The following is a 17,692-nucleotide window of genomic DNA, read 5'->3' as shown; positions in this document are numbered from 1 at the left end:
CCTGCAGCTGGAATGAGGAAGACATGAAGGGGAGATAACCATGGTGGGAAGGAAAGGGGAGTGCCTGAGACAAAGGGGAATGAGACATGGTGAGCCTCTAGGAAGAGAGGCAGTGGCTCACTGTGGCAAGCAGCTTTGTCTTGAAATCAAAAGAAGCTTTCCTTCAGGAGGAGATCACTTGATCCCTGGGGAGTTTCATCCACTCATCTTGCTCTTAACAGCTCACCATTTCACTAGCCCAGCTGCTCCTACCTTATTCCCCTTTGCCACTTCCCATTTGTCTGTAGACTCTCCTGATACTTGGCAGTGCACAGGCCCCATAGCAATGCTCACCTGGTTCAATAAACTAGTGGAATGAACCAAAATCTCACTTCTCATTTTGCCTTGTGTTTTCTCTTTTCCCTTCTCCTTCCTTCTCTTTCCTCCTCCTTCCTGCTCTTTCTCTGCTTCGCTTTCTTCTTCCTCGTTGCTTCCTCCCACCCTGCCCCTGCCATGCAGAACGGGTCTCTTCACGCCTGACCTCGCTTTTGAAGCCATAGTGAAAAAGCAGGTGCAGAAGTTGAAGGAGCCAAGTCTGAAGTGTGTGGATATGGTAGTGAGTGAGCTCACATCCACCATCAGAAAGTGTAGCGAAAAGGTAAAGAAACAAAAAATACAAAGAAAGGTCAATGCCCAGCGCCTTCCCACATACTTCCATGCTGTTTCTCCACACACACCCCAGGAACCCCAGAAAACCTAGTGAGAGAAAATGGATATAAAGATGTATCTAAAGGAGAACAGCAACCTGCATGTGTAAGAGCAGTTTAACAGTAGCCCAAGAGAAGCAGATGTCAGCTGATGGGCTCTTCAGCTTAGAAGTGAGCTGGGATCCAGTGGATTATTCTAGCATACCCTTTTCATCTGTCTGCCTCAGTGGCATTCACCTCAGTGTGGATCAAACCCTTTGCAAGCCCTGTTTGTTGTGCCACTGCCTGCGCGTTTGGAACTTCTTACTTGTTTGTTCTGGTACCCCCTTAGAAAATCCCAATACCCTAGAAAAAGAAAAAAAGCCAGAAAAAGACAGCATGAGTGGTCTGCAGATTTCATCTTGTCTGCAGAGCTATGTTGAGCAGTAGCATATACAAAATAACAGCTGATTAGAAGTTTCAGATGCAAGATGTTCTGCAAGAGATATTCAGAGTCAACAGAAGATTGCTGTCCCGAGAGGTTTGGGGAAAAGCTTTTCCAGACATTACACCCACTGCATCATTCCCCTACTGATCTCTTGCTCCATGGACTATGTTCAGGGGGAGGTGGTGTGCAGACTTTTGTAGGCTAGCAGAGGGCAGCAAGAGGCGGAGAGGGAACTGTCCTGAGTGATGTGGAGGGGGTAGGATGCTGTGTGGAGGCTGGGGCAGGAGTGGGTTTGTCTCCCAGGCTGGCTTCCCCCAGGAGGGGGCACCATGTGCCTCCTTAAAAAGAGAGGCAGATGTGGTAATTAGTGTTAAACTTAGCAGTGAGGGGCCAGAAGCATGTCTGTGGCACAACAGAAATTTGTTCTGGAAACAGAGTTGGAAAGGGCTGTTTCGTGAGTTATTTTAGAACTTGAAAATTAGCATTCCCTTATTCCAGGGTTACAGCCAGACTCGCCAGTGTATACCCCTAAATTGGGAAGGAAGGGAAGATAAGAATTGATAGGAGTTCAGAGTGAAGGTGAGAGCTGAGCTGATGAGATCTAGTTGTACTGAAGTGGAGGTGAGCTCTATTCCTGTTAAGGAGACATCTTTGACATGCTCTGAGTTCTACCCAGTCTGTTTCTTGCCATCCTGCTGCTGCTAGATTGCTGTGGCAAGGCAGAATTACTCCTTTCCAGCCTGTTTCTCTTGTGGGTTTTTTATTTTGGTGGGTTTGCTTACACTGTTTTCTGTATCTGTCTGGAGATGTCTGCTCTGGAGTATCATGAAAACTCCAAGGGTGTTGAATTGAGTTTTTCTGTTGGACCATGTCAGGAGAGTGGCTGGACGTTCACTCACTCACTGTGGATTTTATTCTGTGACATGGTGGAGCACCCCGTGAGGATGTTCCAAGGTGATGCAACGAGGTATATCCTGTAAGGAGGGTGATAGTAACAGTGACGTTGTAGGAGACTAATGGCTGTAATAAAAGCTGGGAAGGCCAGGAAGGCAGATGTTAAATAGAGATGAGAAAGAACTGCCTGAATGAACATAACTAGCAATAGTACTGGCAAATAAAAGGAAGGTTTTTAGTAATGCTTAAAGTCAAATGCCTACATGTGAGAAGCTTAATCTTGCCTGTATCTCCCTCTGAAAGAGTAGAAGGTAACTACCATAGACCACTTTAGGATAGCAGCCAGCCTGAAATGGGTTCTGATGGGGCAAGACAAAGCGTAGTAACTGCACAGGGGCATCAGTTGATTTGCAATATTTGTCTTGCATGTTATAGCCCTAACTGCTTGATGTGGACAAGAGCATGTGCTATTAGAGGAGACATTTGGAAAAGGCTACTTTAGGACTGATGCTAATTGTAAGGTAATACCCAGCCCGCTGTGGTGTGGACTGATGGTGCATTTCAGATAACAAAACCAAACCTTTAAACTCACTAAAAGTCCTGCAAAGTTTCTTGAAAGGAAGAGTGCTTCGGCTAACACCTCTTGAATTAGCTTAGCAGTCCTGTAGCCTTGGTTTGTTGCTGTCCTGAACTATTGTGTGTTATTGTTTGTGTGCTGTCACAGTTATTCCATTTCACCCCAGATGGTGAAGAACTCGTTATTTGTGCAGTTGATAAGGCTGCATAGATGGAGTAATACAAGACTATTAATAAAGAACACAGAAGGAGAAAAACCCATCTGTTTGTTGCGCTACAGAAGTACAGCTTTCCTGTATGAAAAGAGATTTGCAGTTGACTATTTCTTGACTGTTAGACAAAGTTGAGGGCTGAAGAGAAGGTAGCAGTTAAGAGCTGTTCTGACTGGCCTGATTCTGAGCCTCTTCCAGTTGGTTAAATGGAGAGTAGCTCTGAAATCAACAGAAAGCTGGTGTAAGCATGTGAGCCCTTACATTTAGAAGGACAGTGTTCTAGCTAGTATTTTTCCAAAAGTAGGAACCTTCTGTGCCAGACTGCACTGCAGCATCTCACGAGAGCAGGAACGTCTTGCAAGTCAGCAACCCTTCAGCTAAAAGTTGATCTTTGGTGTGCTGGCAAGGACTCCTGGAATCTGCAAAGAGGGGAACTAAAGAACATTAGGACAAATTGGTTTGTCCAAACAAGCTGTGAGCTTGTACTTTATTGAACAGGAAAATGCAGCTAAAACAGGATTGAAAACCCACTTGAGCTGGGACATGATCACAGGCTTGACAGACTTAGCCCCTTGGAGGGTCGCCTGCTCTCCTGTCTTTCAGAGTCATGGCATTTCTGGGTGCTGTTTGTACTGCTGGTGATAACTCCTTGCATGTTTCCTGGTGGTGTGACATCCTGTGGCTTGTCTGTGTCCTCTTTCCTTGCCCACCCTTGCTTCTCCTGTGCATGCTTGGGGTTGGAAGCTCATGCATGGGGATTGATGATGTCAATTTATTTTTGCACATGAACATTGCTGGATGACCTGGGTTCTGAATAAATCACAACTTGTTTTGCACTGTGTGTGCCTTTGGACTGGTTGGGAGTGGGGTGGGGGGAAGGTTTGATGTGTTTGTTTTTCATTTGACTGTTGTGTTTTTTTAATTTGAAGCAAAGAAGCTGAGACTTGCTTAGAGGTTTTCCAACTTCCTGTTTTTTTGTTTTAATGTAACTTGCCCATCTATCCTTTGCCAACCCCCCAAAGGAAACAGGAAGCTTTGCCTGTGTGTCTCTGAAGCAACCAGCTGCCTGAACCATAACGATCATGGAGAACACCCAGTTTGTGCTTTCAAGACAATGTGGTGGTGGGGAACACTAATTACACTTGTTCTCTCCTGCCTCTGTAGGGTCATAGGTGTTCCAGACATGCCACACATTTGAAAATAGGCAGTGACAAAGCTAGTCCTCAATTTCAGTTCCAGTCTATTGCAGCTTGCTTGGCTGCAAGGGTGCTGAAAGGGTTTGAGACTATTTGTAGTCAGATGTTAGGAACATCGTTGCTGGCTAGTGTAGGATCTGTGTTCCAGTAGTGATGCTGCATGCTTTGAGCTAGTTCCATTTAGCATGTTATAGTTGCTTATGTACACAGAACAAAAGGCCAAAATGGTTTAAGAACAATCTGTCATGTAAATTGGAGGAACAAAACAAATGCAGTACAGATCTTGGGCAAATAAGATTTTTTTTAATGCACCTTTTTGAGGGGATATAAAAGACATATTAGGAAATGCTGTTTGACATTAGAGTCAAATTGGAGGTAATATTAAAAGAAAAATGAGGAGGAAATTATTTCACAGGGTGTAGGCAAAGTGGGGAAGAAAGGGATAGATCCTTGGTCTAGAGGATTAGTTTTATTTGCTGTGCTGGGCCTGACCTGGGAAACATAAAGTTACTGCTGTTGAAGGCTTATGAACCTTGGCCAGTAGGTGGGTGCTGTGTGAAACCCAGAGGGATTTAAGGGTGCTCATTTTGTAAGTTTCTCATGTATGATCTCAGTAGGTATCTTTCCTTTGAACCACAGCTAGTAAAGTCCTTCTGCTTCTCTGTCTGGCAGGAAAGGATTCCCTCCTAAGCAACGTGGCAAGAAGTGTGGTGTAGGTGTGATGTGAATAATAGACCTCAGCTATGTAATCCTGCCCCAACACTGGTAGAGAGTTGGCAGAAGCAACTGGATGCCTGGAGCACAGTGTTTGTTGAAGGCATACCCCCTTGAGTCGGTCAGATCCTCTGTGCTTGCAGATGTTGCTGGAGAAGGCCAGATACTTTTACTTAGTACCTCAGCAAATGGGGATTGAAATCCCCTCCACTTCCCAGGGAGACTTCCCATAGGATTTAGCAGGTTGTAGCAACAGGCCATTTGCCTACTTAGCCTACCACAATAAGATGCTGAACTTCTAGAGAAACGGTTCACTTTTATGGTAAAAACCCAACAAGTAACAAGCAGTACCTTTACATCTGGGGTTTGTCGAGAGCGTCATGCCAGGAAGGAGGTGGTGGGTTTAGAGCAGGTGACTGGTGAGGCAGAAAGGTTGCTGCAAGAGTGAAAAGGGCTTTTCTCTGAAGCCCAAAGCAAGAGGGAATGACCTTTGCCCCCCAACAGACCTGCAGGAACTTGGAAAAATCTGTCTGTAAGTCCAGCTTTTTAGAACTTCATTTGAGAATATCTGACTGCAGGGTATACGTATGCATGCTTACATGTGGGGGGCTGCTGCCCCCTTTATACCTCCCTTTCCCATGTGCACGTGTGTTCTTTCTCCTGCAGCTCAGCCAGTACCCTCATCTGCGTGAGGAGATGGAGAGGATTGTTACTACTCACATCCGTGAGAGAGAAGGCAGGACCAAAGATCAGGTAGGGCATCAGTAGTATGTGTAAGAGGGAGATCGGGTGGGATGGCAGATGCCTTTGAAGGGACAGTCTAGGCTGGAGGGGCCTGCACCAAGGGGTGTGTGGTTGCGGAGGGCTGATCAGATGAACAATGTACAGGGCTCTGCCCCTGGCTGTTAGCAGCGTCAGTCGCTAATGTCTGTCTTGCTCTGTGCCTCTGTTTGGCAGGTCATGCTTCTAATAGACATCGAGCTGGCTTATATGAACACAAACCATGAGGATTTCATTGGTTTTGCCAAGTAAGTACCCACATCCTATTGCTTCTTCTTCTCTGCATGTGTTTCCTGTGGCTCTGTCCTACAGCTGCTCCAGTAAATGGGTTGCAAAGGCCCCAGTGCAGATGCTGTGGTCCCTGAGTATGATTCAGCTCTCAGTATTGCTTCTTTTTCAGTGGTTCTGTATTGCAAGACTGGGGAGGAAAATAGGAATGTGTAAAAGGGGGAGTTAGAGTATTAGGGTTGTGTCGGGGGGCGGGGAGAAAAGTGGAAGCAGTGGAGGGTTAGTGACCTGAGCATGGTTCAGGTGGGAGTGAGAAGACCAGCAGACCAGGCTGAGAGAGCAGGTGGAAATAGATGGGGTTACCAAGGCTTAGAAGCCAGTGGTGAGGGGCATGAAGTCCCTGAAGCAGCTGTCTGATGGGAGCAGGATTCAGGCCATGAAGAAGAGCCTGAGGGGTTTTGAATGTCTCTGCTGTTGTTTGCAGTGCTCAGCAGAGGAGCAGCCAGATGAGCAAGAAGAAGGCAGCTGGCAACCAGGTAGGCCAAGTTCCATCTCCTTCACTGCTGCAAGAAGGACATGTTTGCTACCTGGAAGCTACCAGGTGGACAAGTGCTGGGCTGGTTGCAGCAGTGCTCTAAGTTTTGGGTCTTTTACTCATCAAACTTTGTTTATACCTGAAGGATAGTGTTTTAGGCTCACTGCAATCAGAAAGAACTAAGCATGTAGCAGCATTGTAGAAAAGGTGTTGTAGAGGGAGATGGATACTTGATAATTGAGGTCTGGTCTTGCTTTTGTAGTAGAAATCCTTGTTAATGTTGTGTAAATCACTGTTTGTTCAGCCCCTTCACCAGCTGTGCTAACTCTTCTGTTGAGGTGAGGGCTACAAAGAATAGGTCTGAACTGTTACAGTACAGAATTTTCTTGTCTAGTTGTCTTTCCCATTAGTGGTACCTACTTTCTGGAAGGGGATTTCAAGAGAGTTCATGGACTCTCTTCTGGGAAAACTTCACTGGAAATACTTAAATCTCTGTACAGGGAGACAATGGGTGATTATAGCCATGGTTGCACTGAGTATGTACGAGAACACACCCATGGGAGAAGACAGCAGTGGAGAGGAGGAGTTCCCTTATTCCTGCAGAAACTGTAAAGAGTGTACGTACAATTAAAAAGGGGCTAATGACGTTTTCTCCCAGGTTTGCTGGGGACAGGGCAAGGCTGTCTAGGCTAGAAGACCTTGGAGAAACAAAGCCTTACAAGCAGCTTCATAGAGAATGGAAGCAAATGCTTTTGCGTAGCCTTTTTAAAGACGTTCTCTGCTGACATCCATCCTCTTTATAAGATGTTTGACCACCTTTCCCTGCACATAAACATGCAGACTGTTTCAGTACTGTTGGCAGGCAGGTAGGTCAGCAGGTTGGGCTGGCCAACCATCCATTTCATGGGATCTCATCGCATCTGTAGGGTACTCCATCCTCTGCAGTGTACCTTACGGAAGAGCTGAGTGTAGGAGAGTGCAAAGGGCAAACTCTGGATCTACCTGTAAAGTGCTTTGGCTTTCCATTAGCAGACTTTATTTTGGGATGGGGGTTGTGTTTGTTAACACCTGGGGTAAAAGATTTGGTACCAGCTTCCAATTAATTTTATTTTATTTTTGAGCCTCTCTTCTCCTGCTCCAGCTTTCCTAGTAACAATCTCTCCTCTCTTTGCTCCTCTCCTGCTCTCTGCTCTGCTGCTGTTGCTATGGTTCCCCTTTGCAGGATGAGATCCTGGTGAGTAGAAGGCCACTCAGCAGGGTGTGCTAACGAACATTAATGTTGCATCTGGGAAGGCAAGAACAGTGCATAGACAAATTATTCCCTCTGATTATGCTGCTGAATGGGGAGAGGAGGGCAGCTGGCACTAGACAGGTGAAGCAGGAATGAGGTGAAAAAGGTAGTATGTTGAGGAAAAATTCACAACTGCTGGTACATCTTGTGAGTGGGTGGAGATAAAAAGCAGTAATCCAAGGATGTGTGGTTCCGTTTCACTGCCCCCTCCTGTCCACATAGAGAATAGGACTGTCTCGAGCTTAATAGTAGGTATGAGTTGAAGATCCAATGTGCCTACATTTACCTTTATAGGGTAAACTGACAAGTAAAAGGATTGTGTACCTATATGGTAGGCTGTTCACACAGTGCAGCTTGCTAATACGCAGTGCAGTTGTATGGTTTTTCAGTGCCAGGTCACTTTCAGCAAGCGCATCCATACAACAAGGTGCACATACATAAAGCATGCAGATGGTTTTGGGTGTTAACACTGCAGTAATACACACAAAAGCTAATGCATTTAAGAAGACACACATACTTACATTTGATTACTGCATGTGTGAGGCTCTCAATGGGCACTTCGTGAATTCAAGTTCTATAGAGAGTAATAGCCTGGCTTCTTTACTGACTAAACTTAAAGGAACTTGTTTTGCCCTAAATTAGTATGACTACTCCAATACCTGTGTATGCTGAAGTCTGGGGTACTAATTCCAGATGCACCATTTTGTTCTGTTATACTTAGAGTCTTCTTTTTACTAAACTCAATTCTTTCTGGGTTGCTTGCCCATCTCTTCTTGAACTGGTTCCCCCCACCCCTGAGTTGGGTGAAGCACTCCACACATGCAGAGTGCTGACAGGTGTGCTGGTGTCCTGATTTTCTCTAGGCATGGCCTTTTCTGGGTGTGTTGCTGTGATCTGGTGCTTGTAGGTTGGTCCAGTGTCTGAGGAACTCTTGATGCAGTTCTTCCTGCATCTCTTGGCAGAGGGTATAATGCACAGCACTGCCAGGTTCCTTCCTGCGTCCTTTTTATTCTTATTCCTGGCCCTTTTGAGGCAGAGACCTTCACTGGCCGGTTGAGTGGGGGGCTCTTCTGGCAGTAGCAGAGAGCACGGTGTTCCTTGTCTTTCCATACTACTCTGTGTGTAGGGATACCCTCTGGTCATTCCTCTGTCGTCTAAGGCCAGGCTTTTAGGGCCCTTGTTAATGCTCACTGCTTCCACTCCCTTAGGTCATCCGAAAGGGCTGGCTCACCATCAACAACATTGGGATCATGAAGGGTGGCTCCAAGGAGTACTGGTTTGTCCTGACAGCAGAGAACCTCTCCTGGTACAAGGATGATGAGGTGAGTAGCTCAACTCTGCAACTTGAGTCTCAGGCATCTGATGGGGATAAGGCCTTCATTTCACTGGCTGTTACAGATATGTCTTCTGAGTATGGCCTGCAGCTTGTGACACAAGCTGAAACTGTCTTTGAGCTGGGTTCCCTGTGGTCTCAGCACTGCTGAGCATTTCTGAATTGATGTGAACATGGCTTTTTTAATGCACAAGGAGTAAAATCTATGCTTGAAGCCCTGGCTCAGCACAAAGTTGACAGATGCTTGTGATGAATTTGACCTTCATTTGTCTTGCTGTGGCAGCTGTAATCAAGGGTATGATGAGTTTGTTCCAAGATATGGACTTTTTGGTATTTGTGGGGCAGTCATGATGAGTTTCCTGGAGGAGCGTGGCAGAGGCTTTCATGCATCTCTCCTAGTCACAAGAAAAAAGCTATCACCTTTCTGAGCATAGCAACAGGAGCTGTGGACCTGATGCTGCAGCTCAGGTGCTGGCTCCTTCTGACTTCGAGTAAATTACTTAATCTCTCTAGGCATCAGTTGTTGAACCTGCAAAGCAGGAATGTCTTTTTAATGTTTCTATACTGAGCATGCCAGTTAACACATTATTTGTAAAACTGTTTGACTTGTGAATGTTTAGAGTACTGCTGATCAAAAGTACAGTGATGTGTGGAATATCACTCATTGGAACATGGACTTGCTCTGCAGAGTTGCTTGAAAATCTTCAATATTAGGAATTCTAGCAATATGCTGTGGTGTCTTTCTGCTTCAGTGGGAAATTATATAAGCAGATAGATTTGTGCCAGATGAAACTATCATTGTCACCAGTGTGTTGCTTCACGTGAAAGAAAAAGGTAGATAATTGTCTCTTCTGAATACTTCAAAAAGAAAGAGTAGCTGGATGGTTTTGGTAAGGACATGATCGAAAGGGTTATCCCCGCTCAGTGATGGGGGATGAAAAATGCCTGGTATGATGTAGTCACGCATTCCGAGTTGATCGGGGTTGCTGATTACAAATAAACAAACTGCTCTGCCTCCTGTTGTGGTCTGTGTCCCTCAGGTGTTCTGCAGCACACCAGTAGTGTGTCTGGGAGCTGCAGCTAGGCCTGGCTTCTTGTCTAGCTTGTATCAGTGAGCCTATTTCATTCTCAGCAGGTGGAAATGATGACAAATACAGTGATGAATCAGCCTCTAAATATCACTTTCTGCATGGAGACTGCTGCTGTGCTGCTATGGATGAGCAGGCAGCAATTTTCTAATTAAAGAACCAGGCATTGAAATGTCTTTCACTAAACCAGTGTGTTTCTGCTATAAGACCCCTGCCCTTTGTATTCAGAGTTGCGTGGGGAGGCTTCACTTTCCTCTAGGTTGCATATGCAGGTCGAGTGGTTATAAACATCAAGTAGTTTAATCAAAGCCAGCTGCTACATCTGTATTAGAGATGATCAGAACTCCCTGTTCTTCCTGGGGGAATGGGAGGGAGGGCTGCAGTGGGGATGTATAAACTGTTGATAAATTCCATTTGCCTAGGGTAGGGGATTGGACCTCTCTTCCCTCCTGAGGCAGTGCAGCCTCAGGGTCAATAGCAACTGGAGGTCTGCACCATTTACCTTCTGCATAACAAGAGGTAGAGCTGCCTAATGAAAACTGTTCCCCAGCAGCCTTGGTCCCTTAAACTTGGGAGAACCAGCGCTGATGGGGTCTGAGCTGCCTCTGAGAAAGGAGCCTTTGTCTTCAGTGGAGTGGGAGCAGAGGGGGGGTGTGTGTGTGTGAAGGAAGGTTTTTATTTGCTTCCTCCCCAAGTTCTACTCCTTGATCACTGGCTGTGGTGAGGGAGAAAGGAAGCAGTGTCCACCTGGACTCTCTAGCTGAGTCAGGCTAAAGGTTGGTGCATTTGAGGGGTAGCTTGGAGAGCCTTGAGCATGGGGATTCCCACCCCAAACCTCAGTCAGGCATGGAGCTGGCTCCATCCTGAAGAGTTGTCTGCAGTGCAAGATCCTCTGCCAGACAGCATTATCTTTGCATGTCTGGCGCAGAGCTCTGCTTCTCCACCAATTCAGGAGGACTCGTGTCCTCTACAGCTCCTGAAATGTTCTCCTGTGTTTTTTAAAGGCTGTACACCATGATCTTTCTTGATCTAAGCTCTGTGAGGAAGGGGGAAGCTTTGTCTGCCCCACCCTGCACTTCTGTGGGCTCTCTTGTCCCAGTTCCTCTGTGTGCTGGCAGCTTTCCAGAGGGAGCAAGGATGGAGCAGAATCAGTCGTGTGGATGGAAGTGCTAGTGGCAGAGCTGTGGGCAATGCTGGGGGAAGGAGCAGGGTGAGAAGGTGTGTGTCAGGGTGAGGGTGAAGGCTAGGCTAGCAGCTCTGGAGCTGGACGAGTGCTGGCACAGCCTGTCCCTGCCCTGCTCTGCAAACCAGGACCCAGAGTCTGCTGAATGAAGACATCTGGACCCCATTAGTGAAATACCAGTCTTTCCGCAGCGCTGGCTTGTTTTTCCTCTGCTTCTGAAGAAAGGAACTGGAACTTAAAATGTCTTAAAGGGCCCATCATTGCATGTTAGCAGGGATGTATGGCTGTGGATGCTCTAGAGGGGCCTGAAGGAGTGTGCTGGGGATTGGGAGGGGAAGGAAAGAGCAGGCCAGGCGGGGGTGGAATGTTGGCTCCCCACTCTGCCTTGCTGCCAAGACCATGTGTGTGTGCTCCTGGGATCTCTGTTTTTCTTCCTGTCTCCTTTCAATGAGTCAGCTGCTGGCCCCATGGCAAGCGGCCCCACAGAAGGCTGGCCTCCCAAGACCTGGAGACCCCCCGAGGTACCTGCACCTCCTGGACCTGTGGGATTATGCTGCAGGCCAGTGGTGGGAGGGAGAGGTGAGGACAAGCCTGCTTTGGCTGCTGTCGATATATAATGTGAGATTTCCTTGCTTAGGGAGGCCCCAGTGTCCCTAGGGCTGGATCAGCAGCACAGCACACTGTCTTAACTGCTCAGCGAGCACCACAGTGGACGTGATACAAGAACTTGATTTGAACAGTCCTTCTGCCCAAGTCCCGTATGAAATGCACAGTGCCCTGCAGGGCTTTCCCTCCTGCTGCAAGAGAGGGTCTGAGCTGGGCTAGAGCTGCTGGTGAGCACTGTGCTCGGTGGGTGCTATTTGTAAAGCTTACTGCCTGCTGGAGGAGACCCCTGCGTTCTGCTCTGCAAGGGTGGCTGTTTCTGCTGGAGTGCCTGTGACTGTGCTGGTGTGTGCCAGAGTGTTTGCACAGCTGGGTAGATGGATATATCTCCTGCTTCCTTTGGGAATTTGTGTGACTGTACAATAGAGATGGGACCGTCTGTCCTTAGGTAAATCACATACTGGAAATCTGGGGTTTGTAAGAACAGGCGACTACAGAATATGGCCTTTACTTGCTTGTGTGAAAGCGTTCGTGTGTTGCATGCAATGTCAGTGCATTTGAGTCCTGTGTATGTACAGGAGGGGTGGGCACTGAGTTTTAGGTACTTTCAGGTGTGTTGGGGGGAAATTGTGCTTCATATTCTCTATCCATCATGTTGATTCCTGTTGCATCAGTTGTGCTTGAGCTCTTTCCTCTGTCTTCATGCCTTCTCTTTTGCTCGAAGTACAAAAGTACTCTCTCCTGTCCTGGGGAAGATGTGTCCTTAATTGACAGTCATTAGATAGCTGCTTATTCTGTACCTGTCAATGTCTTGTACCCAATTCTAGTTTAAAAATAAATACATTGATAAATACTGAGATTGTTACCCCACAGCACAGACATGCGCTCCCCCTGTTATTCCTCCCCCACTCTGCAGTCTGGGTCTTTGAGGCTCAGCTGGTAGAAATCATTTTGTCTTGCTCTGATCCCCATGAGTTGTCAGAAACTTGCTGTGATGGGTCTGACTGCAGCCAGGTTTTTGTATCCAGCTGGTTTAAAGAACATAGGAGCTGGTTTAAAGACCGTAGAGCATCTGCTCTGAGGTTTTTCCTCACCTGCTTTCACACTGCTCTCAGGTGCTCTCTGGAGCATGTTCCTGCTCTTTTCATCCTCTGTGGAGCTCCTTTGTTCATTGGCTCATCTTTTTTCACAAGTGCATGTTTTCACATAGATAATATCTTAGTCCTCACTTATGCTTTCACTCACTTTCTCTTCTTTTTCCAGGCAAACAACTTCCAGAGCATCGAAGCCTCCACTTTTAAATACTTTCTGGGTTTTCCTTTATAATAATGACCAGCAGTTTCTAGGATGTGAAATCCCCTTTCTCCAGTCACCTTTCTGTGCTTGATCCTGCCTTCTCAAATAGCAAAGCCCAGTGCAGTTGTAGCTCTGCTAGGCCTACGCATCTATCTCTGCATTTTATGGCAGAGTTTAGCGTGTGAAACACAAGCCATGCTGAACACAGCTACCCCTGGGACAAGTGCATGAAGCTGAAAGAAATAAGGAGGGGATGAGAGAGATGGAGGAGGAGTAAGAGGGTTATGAGTAGGCTGATGAACAGGCAGGTGAAAGTGATCATCAAGCATGGCTCCAAATGGTTATATCCTCCCAGGCTGAGGGATGAGTGACCTTTGCATGCAGCTGTCCCCGCAGCCCACCCTCTCCAAGCATGCTCCTCTGCTGTGCAGGTGTTGCCGTCTCTGTGCAGCACTGGCAGTGTGTGGTGTATCCCAGCACAGCCTAACCAATGTGCAGACTACTGTACAATCTTGTAGTCCTGAACAGGTAGTCTGAACACTGGGCAGACGGAGTGGAGCTTCTGCGATCTGCTCTCGGGCTATCAGCAGCTCATTAGTCCTTTCCCCTCCCTGCTTTTGGGATGGGGTCTCAGGGGCAGAGATGGGGTGAAAGAAGTCCAAGTCTTGATTGAAAAAACATCTTCCTCTGGCAGCTGGGAAGAGGAAATATTGCTGTCTGCAGGCTTCCAATTTGGAGCAAGCTTCCACACTCCTTCCTCTTCCAGTGCTGGTGTCAGGCTGGTACCTGGTTTCCACCTGGGGTATGCTGCACCTTTTTAGAAAGAGAACAAAAGAAAAAAATCAGTTACTCCTGTTTGAGAAGGAAATGCTGTGAAGTTTTGGCTGTCACCCAGGTGTGCAGAAGTTGTTGCTTCATTCAACTCCTTTTCTTCCCTGTGGAGCTGTAAGGGAGGATTTCCAGGCCCCACACACCCTCGTCTCCTTTTGCCCACTGCTGTCCTGTAGATCAGCCCTTTGCCTGGGGTCCAGAGCAAAGCTCAAACAGGACCAGCCGTGGCTTCCAAGTCCTCAAAAGGGTCCTTTGACCTGCCTTGGCCAGTTGCCTTTGCAGCTCACCTCTGGCTACTGTAGGAGCAATCTGCATCCCCTCTTTTTCTCCCCCCACTACGTCTGGCATGGCTGAGCCTCCCTCCCTCTTCTGCTTTTTGCTCCCTCCCTTCTTGCTTCCCTTCTGTCCTTCTGCCTCAATTGACGTGGCAGTGGAAAGCTAACTAGACTCGGGGGAGGAGCTTGCCGGCTGCTGGGAAGGCTGGAGGCTGGCAGGGAGCGAGCCGGCTGATGGACAGGGTTACGCAGGGGAAAGGAAGGTTCCCTACCCCACATGGAAACTTGTGGAATGCTGCTGTCGCTTTCTGTGGCGCTTGGCTCCCATGTAACAATTCCAGATGTTAGCCCTAGCCTGTGCGGTTTGCTCCCTCTCTCCCTGGTGCTGCAGGGATAAAGAGGGCTTTATGTACGCCGCGCGTCTCCCTTCCAGCATCTCCTTCTCTTGTATGCATGCTGGTGGATGGTGAAGGTTTGTGGCCAAAAATACAAACACCCAGAACACTCCCACTTTGGCTCTAACCATGCACTGAGGAAGGGTAACCAGCCCTCTCCTTTTCCCAGAGGTGTGCAACACTTTGCATGTGTGTTGCTCTCTGCCTCATCAAAGCAAGTCGAATACTCGGGGAGGGTTCATTGCTGCCCTGGCACAGGGACAGGGTGGGCAGGGATGAGAGCTTATCCTTTGTAAAGGCTGGTGGGCATTGCTGTGACCTCAGAGGGGTCGTGACAGTGGAGTTTTGAGCACTGTAGTCTCTCCTAAACTACTCGGTTTCTGCCTGTGCTTTCTCATACATTGTCTGATGGCTTCCTAGGGTTGCACTTAGCTGCATAGTTAAATTTGCACATTATTTCAGCTGATGTAAATAAAAATCTTTACTTTTGGGAAGGTGAGTTGATTAGCACTGCTGTGCTGACTAAGCCAACAGTAATGGTTGTGATTAATAACATGAATCTAGGCCTAGTGTCTACAGAGCTTTTGAACTGAATCAGCTTAAAACCTTAGGATGTGTTGTTTAAGTTAAACCAATGCAGCTTTCTGATGTAAGCAAGCCACTGCAGCTGCTTTGCAGCTTGGAGCAGTGGTTGCGGTGTCCAGTAAATTTTGCTCCAAGGGTAAAAGTGATACAGGTAGGCTCTGTTTTGGAAAGATGGTCTTGAGATGCACGTATGTTCTGGGGTGTCTAGGGCTTCCTGGAAGAATCACTTCTCAGAAATTCAGTTCTTCTAATATGCGTTTTCTTTGCAAAGACAAGAAGCAGAAAGCAGTTAGTAACATCTTGCTTGGAGGGTGGGGTTCAACTTAAAATACTTCTCTAACTTGCTTTCGAATACTCCAGACTGTTTTTCAGAGACTTCCTCCTAATAATCTTGTAGCATGCATCTATTCATGCAGTGTGTTTATTATCAATTATGATGTTAATGTTTTTCCATTTGCGTGGAGTTCCCAAAATGCTGTGCATGTGTTTAACACAAATAATTTGACTGAAACTCCAGTCATCTCTGGGGCAGGTGTGTTTACCCTTAGCACTTTACATCTTACAAGAAGAAAGGAGATTAAGAGGTTTAAGCAAGATTAATTTCTCCTAATTTCACACAGCCACCAATTAAAACAATGGCAATGCTCTTTCTCCCATATCTACAGACCCTTGTCTGTGCAAAAGGAGGTGTTTGTCATAACAGCTACAGGGAAACCTTTAATTAGTTTATTTGTGCTCCAAATGCAAACTGAGACTTAATAATTCTGCCAATTACTTTCTTGTACTGCGAATGCCAATTTCCAACCTTAGGGGAGCCCACACATGCATCTGTCGGCTTCGTTCCTCATCTATCCAAGAGTAGGAAAATTTAACTTGCTGTTGAGGCAGTCCACTTGAATGGAGGAAGTGCTTTGAGTCAGGCTGGCTTGCTGCCTGCTGAATTTTGTGAACTTCTTGTGGGTTATTACCTACAGGATAGCAACAAATAATTCAGATGATAGTGTAAACCATTGCTATCTCTGGCCAAAGCCAAACTCCAGAATTTTGCCACAATAGAGGTGTGTAGCTACAGTAATGATGTTGCAACATCAAGCTGCAACTGCAGCATCCCTTTTTTTTTTCTAGCTATTGTGCATCACACCCCACAACTGGAATGGCTAACAGCTCCTGGTCTCCTTCCCAGCCATGTGTATATTCTTTCTCTGGTGGATGCAAAGTACAGAGCCATATGGCTGTATCTGCACTGTGGTGGGGGTGGGGGAATAATCCTCTGGCACTTATCCTGCCTGTGCAGGGAGCTTGCAGTCCTCTCTGCAGTTCTCTATGCAAGCAGTGTGACTCCTGCTGGGAGCAGCAGCCCTGATTAGGGGTAGCTTGCCCCATGCCTACAACATTCCCTAGCCAACACTGAGTATCCATGTTCCCTTTTGTACGGCCAGTCTGAGTGCTGCTGCCTTCACGACCTCTCCCTGGCCTTGTGGCTCTACAGATTAACTTGCAGCCAATGTGCACATTTTACATAACACATACTCGGATGCTGAGAGGCAGAGTTTTGCCTGATTTTTTTTTTTTTTCCCCTTCTTATAGACGAGGGGAGATACCTTATGAGCAACATAAGCCTCTTGGGATCACACTGAGGGCTTTGAATATAGTATTTCACAAACTACTTTCCTGTTTCGATGTGTGCTGGCGCTTCCTTCTCTTCCCCCCCACCCCCCCAAGTCTGGAAAGCGAGAGAAGCCCTTTTCCCCTCTTTGCCAGGATGCTATTCAGCCATAGCACATACTGCCAGATTGCTAACATATGGGCAGAGGGCTCAGCCAAAGTTCTGAGAGGCTCAGCCCTTGGCAGCTCATTCCACACTTTCCTGTCTCTACATTCAGGAAATGAAGTCAGAGTGTTGATATAAAACAGGCTGGGTTGAAAACTGAGAAGCTGGAAAGACTGAAGTGGGGGACTGGGAGGGAGGTGTCGGGGGACAAGAGCAGCAGGGGCTCGTTGCAGCGTGCATTGCCCTGCAGCATGCCTGGGTGGGGGTTTCTTGCCTTGCGCTGGTGTCCTCCATTTGCTTGCTCTTGCTACCTTAGAGTCAGAGGACTGATATTTTATGCTGACAGACAGATAAACACGTCTTTCCTCTGGTGTGATCAGCATGCAGAGATAAGTGTTGTCTTGGTCACGCGGCAGCACTTACGCAAGAGGTTGGAAGGGATGAAGATCGAAACTCTGGCAAAGAGCATGTATTTCTGTATCTGGAACACGGGATTCCCTTACCTTTTGACTTTTTTTTTTTCCCCCTGAAGAATGACTCCATTGCTAAATTTCTAAGGAATGATGCAGTTCTAATGCAGAATTATTTTTCTCAGACAGCTTTAACATCAATTATTTTTGACTAGTGTAGAGAGACTGTGGGATAGATGCAGGGAGTTCCAGTTACAGACTGCAATGAGGATGGTCAGTCTTGCCTAGGTAGGACTTTAGCAGTTGGTGTACTTCACTTCTAGGTCACCAGTTCAACCTAATCCAACATAGTAATAACCAAACGTAATAGAAAGCTGGAAGCT

The 17,692-nt window shown here is 46.9% G+C and overlaps 1 protein-coding gene across 19 annotated transcripts in view; it reads left to right on the top strand.

Moving 5' to 3' along the window:
• Window positions 1-17,692, top strand: part of DNM1 (dynamin 1) — a 68,978-nt gene that overhangs the window by 35,460 nt on the left and 15,826 nt on the right. For 13 of the 19 annotated variants that reach the window (XR_012765849.1, XR_012765850.1, XR_012765852.1 and 10 more), the window contains exons 11-15: window positions 5,372-5,458; window positions 5,663-5,733; window positions 6,198-6,249; window positions 7,471-7,482; window positions 8,748-8,861. Coding sequence is in view for 14 of the 19 variants with exons in the window: in XM_075439236.1 (XP_075295351.1) it covers window positions 5,372-5,458; window positions 5,663-5,733; window positions 6,198-6,249; window positions 7,471-7,482; window positions 8,748-8,861 (336 nt within the window). In the remaining 5 variants the exon portion in view is untranslated. Of the gene's footprint in view, window positions 1-498; window positions 638-5,371; window positions 5,459-5,662; window positions 5,734-6,197; window positions 6,250-7,470; window positions 7,483-8,747; window positions 8,862-17,692 lie in introns of all 19 variants that reach the window. The other 6 variants (XM_075439240.1, XM_075439234.1, XM_075439246.1 and 3 more) reach the window with 3 other exon arrangements.

This window comes from Opisthocomus hoazin, chromosome 19 (genome assembly GCF_030867145.1).
Source record: "Opisthocomus hoazin isolate bOpiHoa1 chromosome 19, bOpiHoa1.hap1, whole genome shotgun sequence".
In the NCBI taxonomy this organism is placed as follows: domain Eukaryota; kingdom Metazoa; phylum Chordata; class Aves; order Opisthocomiformes; family Opisthocomidae; genus Opisthocomus; species Opisthocomus hoazin.
The sequence above is the reverse complement of the archived record's forward strand: the minus strand, read 5'-3'. Positions and strand labels throughout refer to the sequence as shown.